The sequence below is a fragment of the Filicampus tigris genome, chromosome 4 (assembly GCF_054856515.1).
Source record: "Filicampus tigris isolate MCC_2025a chromosome 4, RoL_Ftig_1.0, whole genome shotgun sequence".
Classification (NCBI taxonomy): domain Eukaryota; kingdom Metazoa; phylum Chordata; class Actinopteri; order Syngnathiformes; family Syngnathidae; genus Filicampus; species Filicampus tigris.
This window is the reverse complement of record NC_141220.1, coordinates 22,762,116-22,785,395: the sequence shown is the minus strand read 5'-3', so window position 1 is coordinate 22,785,395 and position 23,280 is coordinate 22,762,116. Positions and strand designations below refer to the sequence as shown.

The window sequence follows — 23,280 nt, the reverse complement described above, 5'->3', positions numbered from 1 at the left end:
AAAACTTGCTACGGTTAACTTGAGCACTGAGAGACATTCAGTAAAACGTTGGCGCTCATTCACAGTCATCGCCAATTATTTCTCAGGCTTAGTGGTACCTTGATTTACGACCTAAATTCATTCCGAGACCAAGCTTCTAACTCAAGTTACTTGAACTGTTTGTCATGCCATTTTTTCCCATTGAAGTGAATTGAAACGCCATTAATCCATTCCAGACCCCGAAACAAAAAAACCAGAACGTTTACGATAAGGAAAAATAGGGATTAATTGTAAATGTAACCGGCTGCATCATGGTCGACCGGTTAACACGTCCGCCTCACAGTTCAGAGGTCATGGGTTCGAATCCGGCCCCAGCCTTCCTGTGTGGAGTTTGCATGTTCTTCCCGTGCCTGTGTGGGTTTTCTCCGGGTACTCTGGTTGCCTCCCATATTCCAAAAATATGCATGATAGGTGATTGAACAATCTACATTGTCCCTCGGTGTGATTGTGACTGTGAATGTTTGTTTGTCTCTGTGTATCCTACGATTGGCTGGCAACCAATTGCCCGAAGACAGCTGGGATAGGCTCCAGCACGCCGGCGACCCTTGTGAGGATAAGCAGTTTGGATAATGGATGGATGGGAGGATGTAAATATAGCAATGAAAACATAAGATAGATAATGTTACGTTTTTTCGGTTTTTTTTTAAGTGCAATTAAGCCAAAAGCAAGTCAGAGCAGTAGCTTTGATTCCAGCTCCAGTTGCCTATATTTCCACATCTGCTTCATGCTCCCTATGAGTATTTTTATTTGTCTGCTTATCCTGTTCAACAAATGACTGAAAATAATTCAATAACTGTAGTTGCCCCTTTTTTTTTTTTTTCACACTTCACTTAAGTCATTGAACGAACATGTGCGCCATGCTCCTTGCGAGTGTATTCATTTCATATTTTTGTGTTTGGCTACTTGACCTGTTCAATAAATGGCTGAAATTGCACCACCAACCTTGGTTACCGCATCCACAATTTTATCCTCCTTACTCAAAGGCTCCACCGGAGTAATTTATTTATTTATTTTTTTAAAGAAAAATATATACTTTTTTCCTAGGAGAGCCAGGAGACAGGACATCAAGCATGGAGACCCCGCCAGCCAGTGTTGGGATACAGAGGACAGTACGTAGAGTATTCTAATTGGGATGTCCTCATTTTAATGTGCTTTTGTGGAGTTGAGAATACAACATACCTTCGGATTGCGTTTTCTTTCAGGTCTTGGCGTGGGGCGGGTGGAGGAGCGAGTTCTCTTTGGTGTGCAGAGCAACTCGACGTTCCTCGAGTGCATCCCCAAATCTCAGCAGGCCCAGATCCACTGGTTTGTTCGCAGGACTGGATTGGAACACAGGGAGCAGGTCAGTCGAAAATTCAAACTTTTTACCGGTCTTTCCCTGAGGTCTTCAATCAGAGCGCAGAACTTCATAGATTTGATGAACGCATCGAAGCATGAAAAAATCTATTAAATCTCATTTTAGTTGCAGTCTTGACTTATTGGAGGTCAGAGTCCTGAATGTCAACACAAATCACATTAGAGCACATCCTACTGGGAAGATTAAAGGAGACTTACACGCAGGACACCAATCACTTCAAAAACAGATGAACGGACAACTCCCAGTAGGCTGCGGCGTCATAAAAAGTCATAAAAAGGAGCCCGCGAGTTCCTTAAATTGAGTTGTCATTGATTTTCACAAGTGTCTTGGGCTTTGAAAGTGTTGAGCCACAAGGACAGAAGAACATCTGCAGTTTATCACACCATGATAGGAAGTTAGTCATACAAATGGATTTCTCATTCAATGGCCATTATCTTCTCAGTATCAAACTAAGCAGTCATCCATCGATTTGCGAGCGAGTGTGTGTAAAGCGGAGTGTGTTCAGGGTAAGAGTGAAAATTTTATGCTAAAAAAAAAGTGAAGATAAAAACTCTTGTTCAGGCTTATATTATATGTTCATATTGGCAAAGACTGTTTAAATTGGTTACATTTGGTGCATTTTAATGGGTGTCAATTATGCACTGATTTATATGGGGTTCATTCATTTCATTTGAGTTACGAGCATGCTTATGGAACATATTAAACTTGTAAATCAAGCCACCGCTATCCCCAAGTCCTTCAAGCTCACAGGGGTGAAAGTAAACACACAGGTGCAGAGACCACTAACACTGCCCCCCCTTCCCTCATTCGTTTTCTTTTACCGGCATGTTTCTTCCCACAGCAGAAAGTAGTGTTTGCGCATTGCAGGCCGGCATGTGTGCATGTTCCTTTATTATCCCCAGACACAGCAGAAATCGTAACAGAGCGATCCCCACAGTCGGACATGTGTTTGCCACCAGCCTGGACACAATGGGGTGTTTTCAGTGTTCGTGTGTGTAACCAACTGACCGACCTTGTGATGATTTGTGACCTATTGTGCTCAAGACAAAAAGTGATGATGGGCCAGAACCGGATGCATGGGATGATCCTCCCCAAGCAATGTCATGGATGACGGTTGTTGTTGCATTGATTGAAACCATGCCTGAAGAGACACAGGAAGCCATTTTGGTTTGAAGTAGCCATGTTAGGAAGCCATTTCCCCTTCAACAACAAATTCTTCCGAGAGGTTTTGTCTGATTGTCATTAAATTTGAACCGCGTAAACAAAGCTGAAATTACACTAGAAGGCCAATTCTGATTAAATGCTTATATTCCCTTTTTCTTACTTTGCCCATTTGATGTACATTTCAAGTGGCATATCCCATATGGCTTTGATTTGATTTGTTTGTTTTTGAGCAGGCCAAAAACAAATATCTCATTTGTCTAACAGGCCAAAGAGTATTTAGAACAAACAAACAAACAGATGTGTGATAATGGCAAAAAAAGCCACCACCATGCACATCAGTGACAAAACACACTCTACACGTGTTTCTGAAAAACGAAGTAACTAAGCTAAGTAACAAAAAAGGAAGCATTGTTTACACTGATGGACCAAATGAACCAATTTGCAGTGTGTCAACAAGGGCTGGCCCGAGTTGGTCGATACATCGTTTATTTGGGTCACATTGATTTAAAAAAATTACAATAATATAAATTCAATCTTTCTCCTTAGTGGCCTCTGTAGCCAATTGATGCGTACTGTTTACACTGACGACATGGCGACGAATAGAGAGGTGGCACCGTTTTGTCAGTCATTTGGAATTGTTTTGGGTTTTCATTTACGCTGCTATGACACACATCCAAATTGTGCCACTTTAGAGCAAAAACTTTAATTTGCAACTTGAACTATGCAGTGCAAATACAGCCAAAGACAAATGATTCTCAATTTCCATAAAAAACTATTGTTTGCGTCACTGCAAGTTTGCCGACTTGTCATCAACAACTATAATTCTAATGATGTCAGTGCCAGAACAAAGACGCCCTTTACTGGCAGAAATCTATAGATTAAGGGTGTCCAAACTCTGACCAGGCGGCCTGTGGCCTGACTGTATTTTTTAAGCAGCTCGTGCGAGTCGTGCCATATAATACGAATAACATTTGACATGGCATGCAAGTCTGTATTTTAAAAAAGGGTCTTATATTATACCTTTAACAGAAAATTGTGACATTATTTATACATTGTAATACATAGTAAACGATATGCAATTGCGATTGCTTAAAAATGAATAATTTCAAGAAGCTCTTTCATCTTTCGAGCTTTCTTGTATGTCGTCCTTGGAAGAAATAGTTTGGACACCCCAGGCATTCACTGATGCTAACTCCGGTTTTAATGCTGTGTCTACTTTGCTTCCTCATCCACATGCTGCACAATTTCTTACCTCGTCACTGTTTGCTTCTTGCTGCCTTGTGGCAGAACTACAACTGGCCAATCAAGTCTCATTCATCGTAAAAAGCCCGCCACAAACAACGTGAGCGGAACAGACGTGTTTGCGGTTACGGCTCTGTAGACTGGAATGTTGGCCCGTTACAATAAGCAACAAGGGAAACACGAATGGTGTCATATTTTTATGTTTAGATGAAAACAAAGCCATTGTAGAAATTTGTAGAACTTTGACTTTTTAATTGCTTGTACGATGATCCCCAGCAATATGGTGACTATACCTACCTACCTACCTACCTATCTATCTCACCATCCAGGGTAGCTGATGGTGTAGTGTTGCACTAGCCTGAGTTGTGTGCGGGCAGTCTGTGTGCGCCCTGCTACTGGCTGGCGACCAGTTCAGGGTGTTGTCCACCTTTCGCCCATAGTCAGCTGGGATAAGCTCCAGCACCTTCCCACGACCCTGTACAGGATAAACGGTGTGGGAGATGACACACATGGCCGATATCCATCCATCCATCCATTATATCGTCACAAAATTGCGAGATGAGCCAAGAGCCGCGTCAGCACGCTAAACTAGACATGTCCCGGTGCGAAAATGGAGATGCACCCGTTTTTAGGCTGAGCGCAGTCTACTTTCTGTGACCAAATTATCAGGATCATTGGGGGCGCGGGGGCGCCATATGCCCAAACGCCCAATGAGACGCATCGTGATCACAAACACGCTACGAGACTAGATTTGCCATGCGCCAAAATGAAACGGTCGTCTGAGCAGCATTTTTATGCAATACCTTACTATAAAACAGCTTTATTGCTCTTGAAAAACATCCAAATATGACATAAATGTTTATCACCAGACAGCAATATATGGAACATACTCTCAACTTGTTATGCAGATGCCTCTAGGGGCTAGTTGACATGCTGGAAAAAAATGAGTGAGGAAAAAAAAAAAAAAAAGAAACTCATGGATCCCATTATACATAAAAAAAAAAATCAGTGACGTGTGATATTACCGCAACTGTGCACTTCTACACAGCATCCTTCGGTTAAGTTTAATTAAGATGCTGTGATACAAAATGTTTTCAGCACGTGTAGGCTGGAAAAGTTACTCTGAGGTATGAAACTGTTATTAAAACCATAAACCATTTTCAACTGTAAAAAGAAAAATAATATCAATACCTCCAATACCAGATCTTTATGCTCAAAAATCAATTCTCAAATAGAAATATTGATACTTTAGATACTCCAGTTATTCAAGGTAATGTATACCATGACTTATTCATCAGTGATTCACAATGTGTGGTAAGAATGGGAGCCCAGGTACCACTCCCTCTAGTCGTATGCAAAACATCACAGAATTCAACAATGCATAATGTTAATAATGGCTTAAAATGACAATCATCTCAAAATTTCCATACCAATTGATCGCTAAGCTTAAAAATTCCGTCCTCTTTTTCTCATAGGTCAGGCTGGATGACCGCGTCATACAAACAGACCGAGGCCTCCTGATTCGCTCCCTGCACACAACAGACGTTGGCGTGTACGAGTGCGAAGCTCAGGAGCACACTCACTTCGCACACACGCTCCGCCGGCTCACGCTGCAGCTGGTCCCACACGGCCAACTGGACCGCAAGCCCAAAGCCGGCGAGGACCCAATGATGGAGTTACGGCACGGCCACCGTTACAAAGACTACCTGAGGCTCATGAGCTCCCCCGTGGGCTCCCTGGAAGAGTACTGCGACTCTCTCTGGCTCGAGAAGAGGCCGTCGAAGGCCCGCGGCCGAGGCTTGGGAGTCGGCAAGTGGAAGCACATGCAGGAAATGAAGAAGAGTCGGAACAGGAGGCACCACAGAGAGAAGGAAAGACAGACTGACAAACGGTAGTGGACAATGAATGATGGAGATGGCAGTAGAAATGATAGGACGGATCAGTCTACAGGCAAAAAATGGAAACGTTCACAGTTGACTGCATATTTAGCAGGCAGTTTTTTGTACTCTATTTTTAAGGCTGTGGTGTAAAATGTTCCAAAACTAGTGCAGACCGATTGATTAAGCAATTAAATGTAACTTTTACAAATGTTGAGAATCCAGGAATTGGTAGCCCCTATCCCACTGAGCGGTGAGCAATTGCGAGAGTTTTCAAAAGAAGCGAATGTTGCGTTCACGTCAGGGTTCGTTCAATAACGCAAATGTTCAGAGAACGTCATGCCAACATGTTCAAAAGAGTACAGGCGAACATCTGCCGAACAATTAGTGACCATTTGGTGAACATTTGTGACTTGAAGAAACCCTGACGAACTCTGACATGAACGCGCGTTTTTCGACCTTCGCAATTAGTCACAATTGTTTGACCCTCAGGGCTTGGAACAGTTATCATTTCAGTAGCAGGGCAACAAAACAAAATATGCAAAATAGCACCATTTGGTAGACAAGCCTGCGAGCCAGTAATGGGGGTCCTGAGGTTACAACAGTGGCAGCACAACCCAACAGTTATCATTCAGAAGCGAGACAACTTTGTAGAAAATGGCGTGACATTTTGCTGCATCCTTTGAATGGGGTAAAAAAGTAGTGGAATTGACTATAATATTTGTATGAAAAACAATCCAGTTAAAAACAGAATGATTGTAAATGACCGCAAACTCTTAAGCGATCCTAAGAAACCGAGGCCCCCCTTTATCAAATTGAAGTGCCAGAAAATACTAATTATAGTGTGTTGTTTGCAAGTTCTCTACCTATATTTCTTTATCAGCAATTGTTTTAACAATCGAACATTAACACACTAAAATAGCTGACGTCAGCTTGTTCAAACTGAACCACCATGCCTCTGCTGGTCGCAGTAGAGTAGTGCGAGTCAATTTTGCATCACAGGTGACAACACAGCCGACGACTTATTCATCGATTGTTACGCCCATTCATTGAGAGACAAACTACTGTCAAATTAGTTATTGTGAGAAAACGTTTTCCTCTTGGAGATAATGCATTCATGTTGAATGACTGTAAATAATTGTAATAACTTGTACAGGGTAGACAGGCGCATCTCAATACCTCCATCTCCACTCTGCAGCGAATAGAAACAGTCATCGAGTCATTAAAACTCACACAAAAGGGTGTGTAATTGCCTGCAGATGCTAGAAGATGGTAAAGCACTGTTTTCTATTATACAAAGCAACAGCCTGATAAAATGAAGCTCCTACCTTCAGTTCAATTTAGGTGCGATATTTATTATAAGAGGCATGGCTTAGCACAACACTGGTAAATAGGCACTTCAAGAAATAACAGCGGCCAGGTCCCCCCCACTAAAATGTGTAAATAGGTGAATTTTGCCAATGGAGAGCCACGAATATGGGGGTTCACTGTAAATTAGAATCATGTAGATAAGTTCATTTATTTCAGTAGTTCATTCAAAAAGTGAAATTCATGCAGATTAATTACACATACTTTTCACAAGGCCTAATTTCTATGAAACGTAACGTTAGTTTTTTAAAATGGTTAATTTGGGCTTTTCGTTGTTTAGTTGTCAGCTATAACCATCACAGAAAATAATAATTTTCATGAAACATATATTGCGAATTTACAGTATAAATAGTTACACTATTTAGAGTTCCACTTTTTGAATTGAACTGTTAGAATTATGAATAAATTATGCTTCCACAATATTCAAATTCATTGAGATGCACCTGTGCACCTGTCCAGTGTAGTCTAATAAGTGCTTTTATGATAAACTTGTAGGCTGTGATGTCAAGGGCAGCCAATACTATATTTTTGTACCGTCAGATCTTTTGTTTTTGATGAAGCTATTTAAATAAATATGCCTCGCGTGCCTAAAACCTGAACGTCCCTTGTCGTTTGTAAATAAATGTAAGAGGTGTGCAGTTTCTAGACCACGGCAGCTTGAGGATTGGTGGATTGGCCTTTATCCAGGTGTCCCGATATAGCAATGCAGGTCCCCGGACGATGTACGTCTCCGGGATGATTCAGAACCAGCTGCTCTCTTGTTTGCTCATAAAAAAAAATGAGAGAAAAGTTGCTGTGTATGTAAAAGCATGTAATCACACTGATGCTTTCTAGAATAAACTGATGAGCATCTTCGCATGTTTTGTGCAACGCAAACCTCAATAGTGTCACATTGTGTAGTTACTAGTGACAATTAATTGGATGATTAACCCCTCTAGACATTTTTGGTGTCTAAAGGTAGTCTTAAAATTGGGCTTTATGAAGAACATTACTGTGATCCTCCACAGTGATTCTTCGCGTCTCGTTATAAATATTTTACACATTACCTCTGTGGTCATTGTTTATTTATCGGCTGGCCCGCAAACAACAAACATATCAAGCGAAAAACTGAACCACTCTATGAAGACAATGTCCTCATTCCTCAGTAATTGCAGTATTTTGTGGTTTCCTTGAAGAGAGCTGCTGCTCAGACAGAAGCAGCGGGAAGGGAAAGTGTGAATAAAAAGCAGTAATTTGATGTGATTGCGGGAATGAGCACGTTGGACTGGCTGGAGACCACATAGTGGGTTTGCAGGACATTCACACGGAGATGGAGGCAGATTGCAAACAGCAGAATTCCCCTCGGTTAGCTTCAAGCTAGTACAGTGGAACCTCAGGCTACACATTTAATTTGTTTCGGGATCCGTTCTCAAATCCAAACGTTTGCAAGCCGAGGTAATGATTTCCGTTGAAATAAATGAAATCCAATGAAACCGTTTCAGGCTCAGAACGTTATATTTACCTTGTTTTAATCATTGTGTGCATGGTTAAAAACTAAATTCTGTGTAATATAAAAATACTGCAGGCGGAAACACAATTTATGGACTCGCTAGCAATTTGCCATGCAGTGCCAGCCTTTCTGGGTACAGTAATGTTTACATTTGTGGTTGCAATGTTGAATGTTATTTTTAGTTCAACAGAACATATCAAGTTTATATACATATCAACATTACAAGTGACACTAAATTCACTAGTTTTAACCAACCCTTGCATATCCTGGTAAAAAAGTTTGTATTTCAAGGGTCTCAAAACCAACAAATTTGGGTGGTCATGTTCATCATAGCAGGACGTAAAATATATAAATTAATCAAAATATTTAATCGCGATCAACCGCAGTTTTCATAGTTAACAATCATCGATTACGTCCCGTGCATTGACATTTTCATTTTTTTAATATTAATTTTGGGAGTGCATATATTATTTGGTTTGGTACGGCGCATTTCCTGAACAAAGAAGAAAAGAGAGAGGTGAATTAGAGCGCGGCTGTTCATGTCTAAATAAAGATGCAACAAAACACTGTCCCGCCGTGTCGTTTGTCTTTAGCAAGGAAGACGCCAGAAGAAAAAATAAACTCAAACCTATATTGTAACGCGCTATACCACGGCCTCCGAAGATAATGTAGAACAACTATTAAGGGTTACACACCCAACAACATACTTCACGATTGAGAGCGGAATTGAGATGTCAACTAGAGGGTATTTACAGCTGTGCGTGTTGTGTTTGTCGAGTGGTGACTGTGAATCTTTGGGCTTGGGTGGAGGCGATCAGAATTCTGTCGTAGCTGTCATGCCTGGCCAGTATTGATGGTAGCCTGAGGGTAGCAATAGACAAGAGGTATGCACGCATGGACTCCAACCAGTTGTTTTCCGATGAGAAATGACCACCTATTCCTGATTTACCGACATATGCAACCACCCCTCTTCTTGGCATTTGTGAAAGAAAGAATATATAGATCCTAAACTAGGTATGTGCAAGGTCTGACCGCGGGCTATATCGCTTTTGACTTTGGGTGACATAGGAACAACGAGCATAAAAGCCTCTGAGCATTTTTCGGGCTAAAAGAAGTCTATTATACATCAAGTGGTCCTTAGACGTCTAGGCTAAAATCGGTCTACCACTGTTCTAAAAATGAACGTTTTTTTCAGCCATCTAATAGACGCCTAAAAGATGACTACGTCTATATGCCTCGTCTAATCTTCTATTTATAGACATCTAAAGTTAGACATTTGCCAGACGTTTATTTCATACCAAATGTATATGCCTCGTCTAACCTCAGACATCGCTAAAGAACGTCTATTTATAGACGTCTAAATTCAGACCTTTGCTGGACGTTTACCTTAATACCAAATTTAAATCCCATTATATAACCTTTGGTGTTCCAGTGTCCTGAGCTCTGAGGGACAAGAAAAACGCATTTATCAGCAGATGGCCGGGATTCTTTACAGGCAGAGTAAATAACAGCGATGGGCAGGGAGCTTCACCACTTTGAATGTAGCCGGTTGGTTAAAAGTGGTAGAAACATGGGATTTTAGCATTTTTAATAGTAAAATGGCTCGTCTAAAATAGTCAATCAGTGCTCCTGTGCACGGCGCACAATGATTGGATGGCCATTTTCCCGCCGAGGGCCACCAATAAGAAAGAAGCGCTGGCACAGCGCAGCTCTCTATATAAGTAGCGTGTGAGGGAGAGGCTCCTAGTCACACAAGTGACTCGAAGGCACAAAGAGCTCGAACCCCAACCCTATAAATAAACAAAGGGGGATTTTTTTGTGGCTCAATTGAGCAACATTCGTTAATTAACAACCAATTTTGGGGGCGCAAGGATTCCAACAGTGACAAAATGTAATTTTTTGTCCATCCCGATATTGGGATGTTTAATAAACTAATAGTGAAAAATGTTCTGTATGTGACCCTTGGTGGAAAAGTAATTCAATACTCAGGCTTCTAGAATCGTCTTAGTGGGTTCAATAATTGTGAATTGACTTGACCCAAGACAAATCTAGGGCTGTTTCCATACACTGACCTTGGACTTTTTTTTTTGTTTGACAAACATACATTTTGTCTGCATCAAAGTTCTATCAAAACACAAGTATGCATTCTTGGCATTTCACCCGATACATGCATTGATATATTATCCCACACCGTGTTATGATATGTGCAAAAGAAGTGTTGGTCTGCCTTAGATTAGAGACGTTTCTAATTAGACGAATGAATGTATGCTGGACAAACTGCGAAGGCAGTTACTTAACATTCTACTCTTTAAATCTTGGAATCTCTGTTGATGGATGGTTTTAAGAAGATCTTGGAGTCAGCCTCAGACTTTACAACTTCGTCTGTTTATAAAGTGTCAACTTCTCATTTTTCTTTTGACATTTTGACAAAGAGAAGACAAAGATGTTCTGGTTCACTTTAAAAGTGAATGCTTGACAAACCATTAAATCGCTCCCATTTCAATTTTCAACAAAAGTGCCTTATCCATTACTAAAGTACTGCTTTTACAATACAAGAGTTGTAGAAAATATGACTTCAGATTTCGACAATGTAACAACAGCAAAAGCCTATTAATTTAGTAGAGCACTCGCAAGTGGATATTGATGTATGGCATATTTGGGTCTCATTACTCAATTGTGAAACTAAACTATAACTTCTCAAATGATTCATTGACAACAAACATGATAAACGATTGCCTATCAGTCATAGATCAACGTCCTGCATTGGACCTCATTGTATAGAGTTTTGCAAAACATGCAGCCTTTCCAAAAAGTGTTGACATGAAACTGAATACATTCTCGAGTCAGTGGGAGTCTTAATGCATCACATATTACAATGTTGCCTGCGTCTGGATCATATTCCACAGAGTGTTTGTTATGCATGAGCGTGTGAATATGCGTTCCTCATGTCTCCGACGCTTTCATGGTCACGAATGATAAATAAGAGTTAAAAATAAAGAAAGAAATTTGTGAATGGGAGATCCATGGGTACTGATCTGCAAGTATGCAGGGGTCCAAAACTGAACTGCCCTTCTGGGACTAATAAAGAGTTCTGATTCTGAATATGATTCTTTTCTGGACCTAAGTTTAAAGAAAATACAATTGTCAAAATACCCATGGATAAAAAATAAATTTAAAAAGTAAACTGTGCATGTACTTTTGTAACAGGGCTAGGAAAAAAAAAAAAAATCGACGCACTTATTGTACTACATTATAATTACACAAAACCCGTAAATTGATACCTCACTTGTTCTTTTATTATGTATTCTTTTATTATCCTTCATAACCCAAGGGTGGAACAAACATTTTTACGTGTTGCCCAACTTTCATAATTAATGTGGCACTGCCTCTTTTAAGTTGAGCTCATGCTTTTGACTCTCCCATTTTTCTGTTGATGTCCATGGGGAGGTAAGCAGCTGGAGAAACTTTTGTTGTTTTCATTTACAAGTTTTAAATATTTTGATGCATTGCTGTGCCATATCATTTGTGTAGGAGCATGTTGTATCGCCACATTTGACGGGAGGATTTTGAATTATGCTGTTGTCGTCAGGTATGTTGTGTTTGTGTGCACAATTCATGTCGCTCTTTTTCTGTTGATGTCCATGGGGAGGGAACGTTGTATCGCCACATTTGACAGAAAGATTTTGATTTGTGCTATTATTGTCAGGTTTGTGATTGAGATGATTAGACGCACCAACACAGGAAATCCTGCTGTGTGTCGTCACTACACTGAAAGACAACACCGCCGAACACAACAGGTTACTCTTTCACTGTTTGGTAACCACGTGAACTGATGGTGGCCGGATGTTGTGAAGTGACTGTAGTTGGCAATTTGGCAATCAACCCAAGAAAAAAAATCGTAAAATCCAAACAAAAAAACTAAAAAAAATAGTTAGACTTTGACGTAACCACATGAATTGATGGTGGCCAGGTGTTCTGAAGTCTGTGACGCCATCTCGCTATCATTGCATTGTATATCATTGTACAGTATCTGCGGGGCTTTATGTAAAGTATAATTTTGACAAGTGTCAGGAGATAAAAAGCTCACGCTGAATATTTGACACCATAACAGCTGCAACACTGCACATTTGTCCCATTCAGTGTGTTAAGCACATGCCTGCGCTAACCCAAAGAACTACCGCATGAACCATTCTGTTTCATTATTATTCAGGTTTGTCACTGCATTGTTCTCTAACTGGCTGTTTAGCAAACAATCGTTTTTTCTTTTGCCATGAAACGCACAATGTGCTTCTATTTAATTGAAGTGCCAAGGCCTCAAGCCAAACATGTTGCACAAAACAAAGTCCGTCCAAGGTTTAATATGAGAACAGGCAATAAACAGGAATATTACAACGACAACAACAACAACACAGCATGCCAAGAAGCATGAAGTGGACTGTAAAAAAAAAAAAAAAAAGTAAGTAAAAGCTGGCAGCTTATACTCGCTGCGTTGAGAATGAGACCTACTTTTTCCGAAGCAGCACCAATGCCCGCAATTTTTCGAGTTATCCGTCATTTATTTCTGTGATGACTTTTTACATGATCCTTTTTGTTGTTTACTCATGTCACAAGATTAGCATCGCTATGAGAACACATTTTGATGAAAAGCCTATGCTAGCTAGCTCTTAACGTGACATGAGGTTATTTTTTTGGTCTTCGTAGTATGAGCAGTAGCACTACTGTATAACAGGGGAACTATTTTGTGTACACATACATATGTTTTGTTGTCCCAAGTAATCAAAACAGGTATTCTCGAATATAATTGACGGTCCCCAAAAATGTTTTGTTTTTTTTTAAATGCAGTTTTACTTATTACATATGTTCTCAAGTACATTTCAGAGTCTGTACTTCACTTTTTACTTAAATCATTTCCCGCCAGATGTTTTCAAAGCTTAGTTCCCAATATTGCTAGCTGTTTTAGAACATTTTGATTGATCTTTTAAAAACCACTGCATTTTGTTTTCTTTGACAGTATAAGCACCTAGCAAACATGGGTTGATTCCACAAAAAACTTGGCTTTCTGACACCAAAAATAGAAAAGACACACTTTTTGTGAAAAGAAACATGTCATGAAGATCGGCGATGCTAATATTGTATTTGCTTTGGTGACACCGCAAACTATAAAGCAACAAAAACAAGACTGAGAACGGGATTTTGATGGGAAATATTTTTGCCACCTCTTCCCGTAATGAATACCAGGCATCTGATGAAAAATAGTCAAGGCTTTTTTTTCTGTGAAACAGCTGGAAATGAAAAAAAATATTTAGCACAGCCTGAAAGCAACTCACTGAACATAGCGTGTCGGTAAATTTTAAGTCAATTGTCCGATTGATGGATGATTCAGTGCTTTTGCAAAGCGGTACATTGCCTGGAAGTAGAGTCGACACAGCTGGATTTGTGAAAAAAACACACTGACTATGTCATATCACCGATCCATCTTGCCCAGCTTCAAGCTGTTAGGGACCGGGCACAAAACGAGAGTGGAATGCTCCACTTGCTTTGTCTGGTATCCATATGAAATGACTGCTGATTTTTTTAAACAAAGATGTTGTCTGAGGTGCAATTTTATCAGAAATGGACAACACGCTATATACAGAACATTTGAATAGGATTAAAAAAAAAAAAAAAAACGCTATCAAAAGACCCTAGCGCTTTTCCATACCGTTTCTATTGGATATTTTGCAGAGGCATTTGTGACTCTTTTTTTCAACAAACCATTTGACATTTGACAGGTCAACACGCCTGGGCTTCTGTGTAAAAAGAATTATCTTAATGCCCTCATTGTTTGTTAATGATTTTGCGTTATCATCCCTGACCAGATGGTTGATGACTGTGAATTAATTCAACCATATTGAAGGTTTGAATGTATGACTGCATTATTCAAGGGGTTGCAAAGAAGGAGAAACCAAGTGTGAATCAAGTGAAAAAGGATTCCTGTTGAAAATGGGGGAGGGAAAAAAAAAAAAAATCGGAATAGCAATGTTGGGTTGGATTTAGAATTTATACCCAATTTCACAAAATATGCGCATTGCTTGACACACAATATTCTCCTTTCTGCATTCGTCTTTGAAGTTCATGTGCTTTGTCCAAATCTGCTTTCCACTTGTCATGCTTTTATTGAATTTAATAAAAAAAATGCACTTTTTGTTTGACTGTGTTGGAGCATATTATAATAAACACAATACTTTTTCAGTGGTGGTGTATGTCATTCTTCACCCTGAAAAAAGTAAAACATTAACATTATACTCTATTTAATAACAGTAAACTCATTTTTGTTTTAGACATCTAGTTAAAATTTAAGATCGTTTGAGCAAGAATTTGCCATTTTCAGACTATGAGATGTTCGCACAACACCCTCTACAGTGGTATCTTGACTGAAATTACACCTACTGTATATCAAATCAATCATTCCCAGTGAAATACCATTAATATATTACAGCCCCCTAAAAACACATTTGCATGATGTGTTCGAAAATAAAGAAAATAGCACTATATTGTATAAAATCAAAATAAAAGACAATATAAAAAAATTAATTGGCTTTAGAAAGTTTAATTACTGTACATAATGTAGTATTTGTGTGACGGATGTGTGCCTTTAAAGAGGGAAGTCAACCCAAACATATTTTTTTCAAGAATATATTCTATGCAGGCCCAATAGTTGAAACAAGCACCCTTCTGATAACTATTGCGTTTGTGGAATAGGAGTTAATCCACCCGTTTTTAGCCATCTATGGGGGCCGCCCTTTTGTCACTTCTCACACTATCACAGTTGCTCAGGTAACGACCAATCACGGCTCACCTGTTTGCTGAAGCTGAGCCATGACTGGTCATTATCTGAGCCCTGAGCAACTGTGATGCCATTTTCAGTCGACAGAAGTGACAAAATGGCCAACCCCTAAAATGGTTAGATTTTGCTGCTTAACTCATATTCCACAAATGCAATATCATTCTGAATGCGTTGTTTTAACTAGTGGGCCTGCATAGAACATATTATTGAAAAAACTATGTTTGGGCTGACTTTTTAATGAGCCTGGCTTAGTGATTGAAGTCGGTTAGTCTGCGTGTGAGTGTCTGGGCATGAGTTGTTGCCTACAGCAGCTCCATACGAGTGTTCACATGTTGTATTTGTGTGTTTGACTGTTTTTTCCATTCAGTAAATGTCTGAAAGGGCAACTGTGGTACCCGAATTGCTCCATTTTCCTTTTTTGCTTCACTTGAGCGATCTAAAGCTCATTTGTACATTAAGTTATGCCTTGCAAAAACACGGGTAAAAAATACCAAGAAAAGGCCTCATAACTGGAAAAACTTAAGTTGTGGCACACGCAAGTCAGAATCCTTGACTAACTTATGTTTTTTTGAGGAAAGTGTAGTGTCAGTCCAAAGAATCACTGCCTGAGTGTAGCTCGGTTGCATTTAACGTCTGTTTTTGAAAAGTGTTTGTTTTTAAATATTCAGGTACCATTTTTGATAAACTTTTGTGCAATATAGTTTGATTGAATCTTTGTTTTTCCCCACTATCCATCCATCCATCCATCAGAATAATATAAAATAATGTTCAGGGATTATACCACCGTCTCGTTTTTGATGACCACTACCACTCTGTTGTTCAGTATTTTCATGCTGTTCGTGATGCTGTTACTTGGAGAGTATTTTACTCTGAGCTACTTGGCGTACAAAATTTGAGAAACCACTGTAGTCAAGCATATGGCCTCCCAAATCTGTGTTGGCCATCGTGTTGCTTCGTGGCAAACACATTCCTGTCTTCCAGTGTGAACTCTGACTACTGAACCGCTAAATTTCGCTCGTGACTGATTAAATCTACCTACCAATTTACCTCTCACAATTTGGCCCAATCCTAACCATGATAGCAGCTTTTGAACTTATTTGAAAAAAAAAAAAAAAAAAACAAACATTGATATATTGGAGTGGCAGCACAGTGAATGGCACTAAGTCTGCACTTTTGGCAAGCGTGAAGGACGCGGTGCTCATCAAGCTCGACCACTCTCCCCAGGTGAGGGATGACCTCGCGCGCAGACATTTTATGGCTCCTTCCGCAATGCTTAATACTGAATTATTGCCGAGAATAAGCAGGGAGTATATTTCACAGCGGACGTAGAGGTCACGTACGAGCAGTTGTGAATTTTATAGCGGTTCATATTGCGAGACGGGTTGGGGGGAGAAAGGCCGGGTAAGAGGTACGAAATGAAAGTGACAATCTTCTTGACAAATGGCAGAACATTGTCAGGGAAAGCTGTCATTTCCAGAGATTCATTGGTCTCGGTGAATCTACCTGTTTAAACTCCACCAGATTCAAGGCTTTTTTGCTTAAGAGTGTCAAATGGTCTTCAAGACTTCATTCAGTCTTGAACACACTATTTCACTCTTTTTTAATACTACACATTTTATTTTGTCAAACAGCAAAACTAATGTACAAGGTCTTTTTCAATTTGTGATTTTAAAGAGAAAAAAAATATTGACTCTCATTAACATGGTCACTATCATGCAGCTTGACCCGGACCACCATTTCTGAGAACAACAAATTTTTGTTTATATCGACATGAGTGTACATGTATGTATGAATGTCCACTTTTAAAACCCGGTTGAAGACGCATATCTATTTGCTGGTTTTTGATCCTACACTAGACTTGACATTTTTGGCTCTTTTCTGGTGTCTATTGTACATAGTGTTTTATGTTAATTTATCCATTTCACATGTTGTGTTATGGCTATTTTGTTGTTTGTATGTAAAGTGATTTGTTACAGCTCTAGCTGTTGTGAAATGCGTTGTACAAATAAAATTGTATTGAATTGTATTGCATAAATGTACTCGTATGTACAATTGAGGCCGAGCAGTGTTCCGGAATCGACTGTTCGTGTCAGACCTTTGATCTTCCACTGCAGTTGAAAACAAACTTGTTTTTGTATGTTGCTTTGACACTATGGTGAAATATTTTCTCTGAAGGCCTGTTGATCATGTTTGTGGCATTCTTTCAACAGGACTTTTCATATTTTTGTGTTTTCACTTTGCTTTTGTGTCCCAGTGCCATCTGGTCATTTACAACAAATGGTGAGATCACATTTCACATGCTTCTATTTATGCAAAGTGCCCGCTAACGCTAATTAATTCTTGTTTGTCTGCATATAGAGCATCTGCTTGTGTGAGATGAAGGTGAGGGAGAATGACTGCAGAGAGGGAGGCCATCACTTGGCTGCAAGTATTGTGAGGTTGATGCTATTATGCAGATGAGGGCGTTAAAAGTAGATGCACACCAGCCGGCGTGTCATTAAAGCGGTAATGGCAGTAGAGTTCAATCCTAGCGAAACCAGACATCATCCATTCATTGGCTTTGATACGTTAAGCTTCTCCATCTGCATATTATTGACAGGGGTTTTGATACACTTACCTCCTTATTACAAAAACACCCCATATGTTATTTATTTCATCTGCTGCTTTAACTAATGTAGGCAAAGATGCTTTCACATTGAAGAGAGAGGGGCCATAAAGTGTTTATATCTTTCTTTCTTATCTAAAGGAGAAAATTGCTTCTCCTCCCGAATGACAGCCTGGTGTTTAGTTTCTTGTTTTTTGGAACAAGTCTGCAGAAAGACTAAAATGAATAGAATTTTTCAGTGTGATGTGAGAGGTGCTGTATTTCAGAATAGTAATAGCTTCAACGAAACCACAACTAAATTTGATCAAGGAACGAGAAAACTGGGGAAATGCCACAAATGATAATTTTAGCGTTCTTCTGTACTGTACCACCACAGTTTAAATGTGTTAAGGTTCGGAAAAAAAAAGCTCCGTCATGTTAATTCCGTGGAAGGCAGAGCAGTGGCATTAATTTACATTTCAACAGTTGATTTAAAAAATAGACATGGTGGGAAATCAAACCTGTACCTTGGCACCTATTGTTTACATACATTATGAAAAGCTTGATAGCATGTGAAGTAGCGATGGGCATACTTATCGATTAATCAATCGGAATTCTGCCCATTGTCTGGAATTGACGGATGGCAAATCGAGGCAAAATTGGGCCCAATGCTTGGCGAGTTGACTCGTTTGCTGTCTCAAGATGTAAAAGTTTGAGTTCAACTGTTCCGTTACATCCACGAAGGAGCACCACTCCTCCAGGCATCGTTACTGCGCATGACATTAAAAAAGGCATGGAAATAGGGGTTCAGAGAATTGCAATGATTTTAATTGCTCTGCCTAAGTAGGTATTGATTTAGTATTGTAGTCAAATAAGGTGACCAAAAAATACAATATGACGCCACTGTGAACTACAACCACAATAGGAAATATTATTAAAGATATCATTTTTTAATACAGCTTTATTGTTGGATTATTGGATTTAGCGGTTATGGTTTTATGCTCTGTGCCTGCTTATCCGTTTGCTGTCGAACCAACAATGCACTCTCTATTACAACCCAAATAATATCATCCGAGTTGAAATGAAAATATAGCCAATTACTAGATGCTCATCCTAATAAGGATGTCAGACTCACACTGTCTGTGTGACATAAAAGGTAGCAATCCACTCATGCCGCTTTGTTATGATGAGATCAGAAGACCACAGTGGAAAGCCATTATCTCAATTACCCAATTACATCAAATCATGGATAGCAGACATCACCCACACCACAGCATAGGCCTGTTCAATGAAACTGTTGTTGTAAGTTCCACCACAAATGTGTGAGAAGATAAAGTTGTGGTCTCCATTTTCACTGAGTGGTCCTTGTCGTCAAACAGCACAAATAAAATGGACACAAATGGAGCACACTGGATAATCCTACGCAGAAAGTCCTAAACCAACAGGAAAGGAACAAAAACAAGTACTGTAATGTAAAGAAAACACAACAGAACACTTCTGCATAGTCGAAAACTGTAATAAAGTAAAACTATGCACTCACCTTTTCAAGACACTGAGATACTCATAGGTGGGATTTTAGGTCATATGTTAACATTATTTACTGTCAAAATGGTGTTAAAAGAAGTTAGTCTAGGAAAAAGTATGGCATATTTTTCACCAACATTTTGGTGAAACTATCACGATTGGGATGTTAAAACCAGAATTGGGCATTACGCCTAGCCACTGGACTGATCCGTCTATCCGCCTATGACGCATGATGCAATCATCTATAACCTGACATTGATGATTATTGGTTTGTTTGATGCAGGTAAGTTTGCTACTTATTTCGTGTATTTTATATCAGGCATGTTTTTGGTCAGCATGCCTAATAGCATGCCCCGTGACATCACACCGAGCGGGTCACAATAAAGACTGTAGACAAATGTAGATGCATGCTCGCAGATGACTCCTGTTAGAGTGCTGCTTATATTCTGCATGTTTATCTCAGAAATAAACATGCCGGGTAAACACTGCTGCTATGGAACTTGCAGAAACAACAACTCCAGACACTACGACCATGCACATATGAAGGATGTGTTCTTTATTCTTTTCCCGAAGCCAAAAACTCAGAGAGATAAATGTGAATGATGTGTCAACCTGTGCGGACGTCCAAGTTTAACGCCAGCAAAGTGAAGCCTTTTACCTTTACTGTATATGTAGTAAACATTTCATTGGGCGTTGGTCCGTCACATATATAAGCGGAATGGAATGCCCAGTTCTGCAAAAAAGCATTTACGGAACTGGTTGGGGAGCATGGATGTAAACATTGCACATTATACTGCATCACAATGTAAACAAAAACAGTGCACGTTCCTTGAAAATGTGTTTTACTACCAGGTATTTTGAATGGTGTTTTTCCTCTAGATAGTTGTGTTTTATTGTAGTTCACCTTTAACCTATGTAATACTTTTTTCTTATTTTTATTGGGGTAAAAAAAAAAAAATTATCAATAGCGACTGATATGGAATACTTACATCATGATACAATTTTCAGCCATATCGCTCAGCCCTAGTTCCAAGATTTAAACGCAAGGTCCACAACGCCTATGTGGATAGGCACATTATGTACATCAAATTCCCATGAACTCAGGGCGAGTTAACCCAAACAAAACATGGCTTTGCCATTTGATAATGGCAGTGATAGATGTATCTTCTATTATTCAGTAAAATGTTTATTTGTCTCTTCCACTAACGCTTCCCAATGCCATGTCATCAAACTTCACTTTGCAATTTCCACCACTACACCCGTTACCAACAGCATACCCTATCTGTCAGAGTGAGTGAACACACAATTTACCTCTATAATGTACATATGTCAGGTAAAAAGCAATGTCCTGTGAAGGACGACCACTACTCCCAAGAGTCTGAAGTCTCCCACTAACTGCTGGTAATACATACAGGGGAGGGGCTATTCTTAGATTCTGTGTCAAGCCTGTCTCTAGGGAGCCGCCGAGGGGTCTCCATTACATACACATACGTGCATGCAGGTGTCCTCAGACATCTCCATTTGATCTTTATGAAGCACTGAAAGCCAATTGGAAATCACGGCACTCCATGTACGAGATCGTGTTCAGCAACGTGATAACTCAATTAATTGAGTGGTGTGCAGATTGGGTTGCCGGCAGCCAGCAGTTGTTGCGTGTTAATATAGAGTGGCCTGCCAGACCCCCTGCTGGAAAACAAAGAGCATGCGGCGTTTATGTGCCACTGAGATCAGCCATTCCCAAACACTGACTCTGGAAAAGGAGCAATTTATTTGGGTCGCCCAACACATTTGCAGACTTTAACGATGACATGATTACGTATAATGTGGTTATATTTATTTATACAACAATCATGACCCTGAGGTCAGCTTCAATGTTTGCTTGTGATGTCATGTATTGAAAGTCACTCAGGGACTATACATGGGGAACACATTACATCAGTTAAGTCAGGGGTGTCCTCGACCACATTTTCATCTCAGGCCGCATTGTATTTATGGTTGATATCAGAGGGCCTGTGAACTATGAAAATGAAATAGATGTATAATCAATTCATCATATTGTTATGTACTGCATACACAATTTCCCCCACATCACGAAGAAAAGCTGAGGAAAAAGTACAACTTTCTGACAGATTTACTGCAAAAATGAAAACAACTTAATTTACCAAGAAATATGAAATAGACACTTGATTTATGTTATTTGGCCATAAAAAAAAAAATAATTTAGATACTGCGGGTTGGATCTGGTCCCGGGCCCTGAGTTTGACAAGTGTGATTTATGTGCTTAGTATAGAGTGAGTAGTCTAGACAGATGTGCAGAGCTGGGCATTTTACTAAAAATTGAGTGGCCATCATTAGTCTGCAGCGTGGGTTATTAGTAAACGCTTATAGGCCAGTCCCCCTCTAATTCTAAATGGGCTTCCGCCAGCAATTCCGACTGCAAATTTCAATACCACCCCGCCGCTGGTCGATATTTGAACAGAAAGAGTGACTCTGCGGCATGGAAGCCTGTTCACAGCCTGGTCCCTCACTTGAAATCTGTCCCCCAAGCAACAACTCACTATTGTTCCTCGCCGCGCTCGCCACGGCCATCGAAGCCTTGCCCCAAAAAATAGCCTAATGACGGACTGCAGACGAAAGGTGGATTAAATACATGGGCTTCCGACATTGGTTACTACGCCTATTTTAATTTGTTTCCCTTCATTCGTCAACCTTCAGCAAACCGGGCGTCTGTCATATGCCGATAGATGGACCGGTCCGTCACACAGAAGGAATAGAATGCGGCATAACCCCCACACGCAAAAAAACTGAAAAAAAAGCCAAAGAAAAAAACAACTAACGTCACAGTGATTTTAAGTTTTTGTACAACTATTCCCTAACATTATGCTGTTTAAGGAGCGCAAATACAGAGTTTGCTATTTTCACTGTAATTTAACAAACAACTGTCTTGCTTGTGACCCATGGTCAGAGCTTTGAAGCATCCTATTGTTCAGTGAAGCTTATATTGCTTGGGTTAGAGTTGGGGAAATTGAGGGAAAGGTCACCCTGGGAGCATGGAAGTAAGACGAGGAAATGCTATTCCTGTGCTAGAAAATGATGTAATTGACCCTCTTTTTCACCTTGGTAACCTTAGCATCACAATAGCTTGACGGCCGTAACACAACACTCCTTTGTAAACGCGATGCTTGAGACTTTAATCATTGCACTTTTTCCGATCTCACGACGCGACAATAAGCATGTCCCCCATTTGTTGCAGATACTCTAGCACCTGGCAGTTGGGGCCAGTTGTGAGCCCGCCCCCCCCTCCCCGCCTCACTGCGCCCCATCACATGTAAATCCCGAGGTAGGCATCTCAAGCACATAGCACCTCATAACGAGGGCATTGACTTTCAGACCACACGCAACATCGACGTCTCGCAAGGGTAGAAATCCTGTCCACGTGTGTGGCGAACTTGGGTTAGGCTCCATGCAGCTGTCCTTAGAGAAGGATTCCAGCATTCATCTAGGCAATGGCACATTGTCATATCGACTGTGTTTCTATCTAGTTGTCTGGTATAGGAATGAAAATTAATGTTCTAGGCTGGATTAAAATTGCAGGTCCAACTGTCCAATTCAGATTGCTTACATCCTCTATGTTTGGCTGTCTATTTCCATGTACATTTCATGTGACACACGTCCTATTAGTGTTGTCAAAAATACCAAAACTCTGATTTGGATTACTACTGTATATCTGGATAAAGTACCTCAATGCAGATACTGAAACGATACCATGGCAAAATAGAAGAGGTCTGATTCCAATTTAAAAACATCCAA

General features: G+C 40.0%; 1 protein-coding gene and 1 long non-coding RNA gene across 4 annotated transcripts in view; one reads left to right on the top strand and one right to left on the bottom strand.

Moving 5' to 3' along the window:
* Window positions 1–7,646, top strand: part of sema3d (sema domain, immunoglobulin domain (Ig), short basic domain, secreted, (semaphorin) 3D) — a 42,362-nt gene extending 34,716 nt beyond the window's left edge. Inside the window, exons 16-18 of the mRNA XM_086028305.1 lie at window positions 1,084–1,148; window positions 1,242–1,381; window positions 5,278–7,646. Of these exons, the coding sequence (XP_085884431.1) occupies window positions 1,084–1,148; window positions 1,242–1,381; window positions 5,278–5,697 (625 nt within the window). The 3' untranslated portion in view covers window positions 5,698–7,646. The remainder of the gene's footprint in view (window positions 1–1,083; window positions 1,149–1,241; window positions 1,382–5,277) is intronic.
* The window catches only part of LOC147148972 (uncharacterized), a 102,160-nt gene that overhangs the window by 27,563 nt on the left and 51,317 nt on the right, over window positions 1–23,280 (bottom strand). For 2 of the 3 annotated variants that reach the window (XR_015086476.1, XR_015086477.1), the window contains exon 2: window positions 1,219–1,358. This is a non-coding gene — a long non-coding RNA (uncharacterized LOC147148972). Of the gene's footprint in view, window positions 1–1,218; window positions 1,359–2,408; window positions 2,538–4,111; window positions 4,278–23,280 lie in introns of all 3 variants that reach the window. The other variant, XR_015086478.1, reaches the window with a different exon arrangement.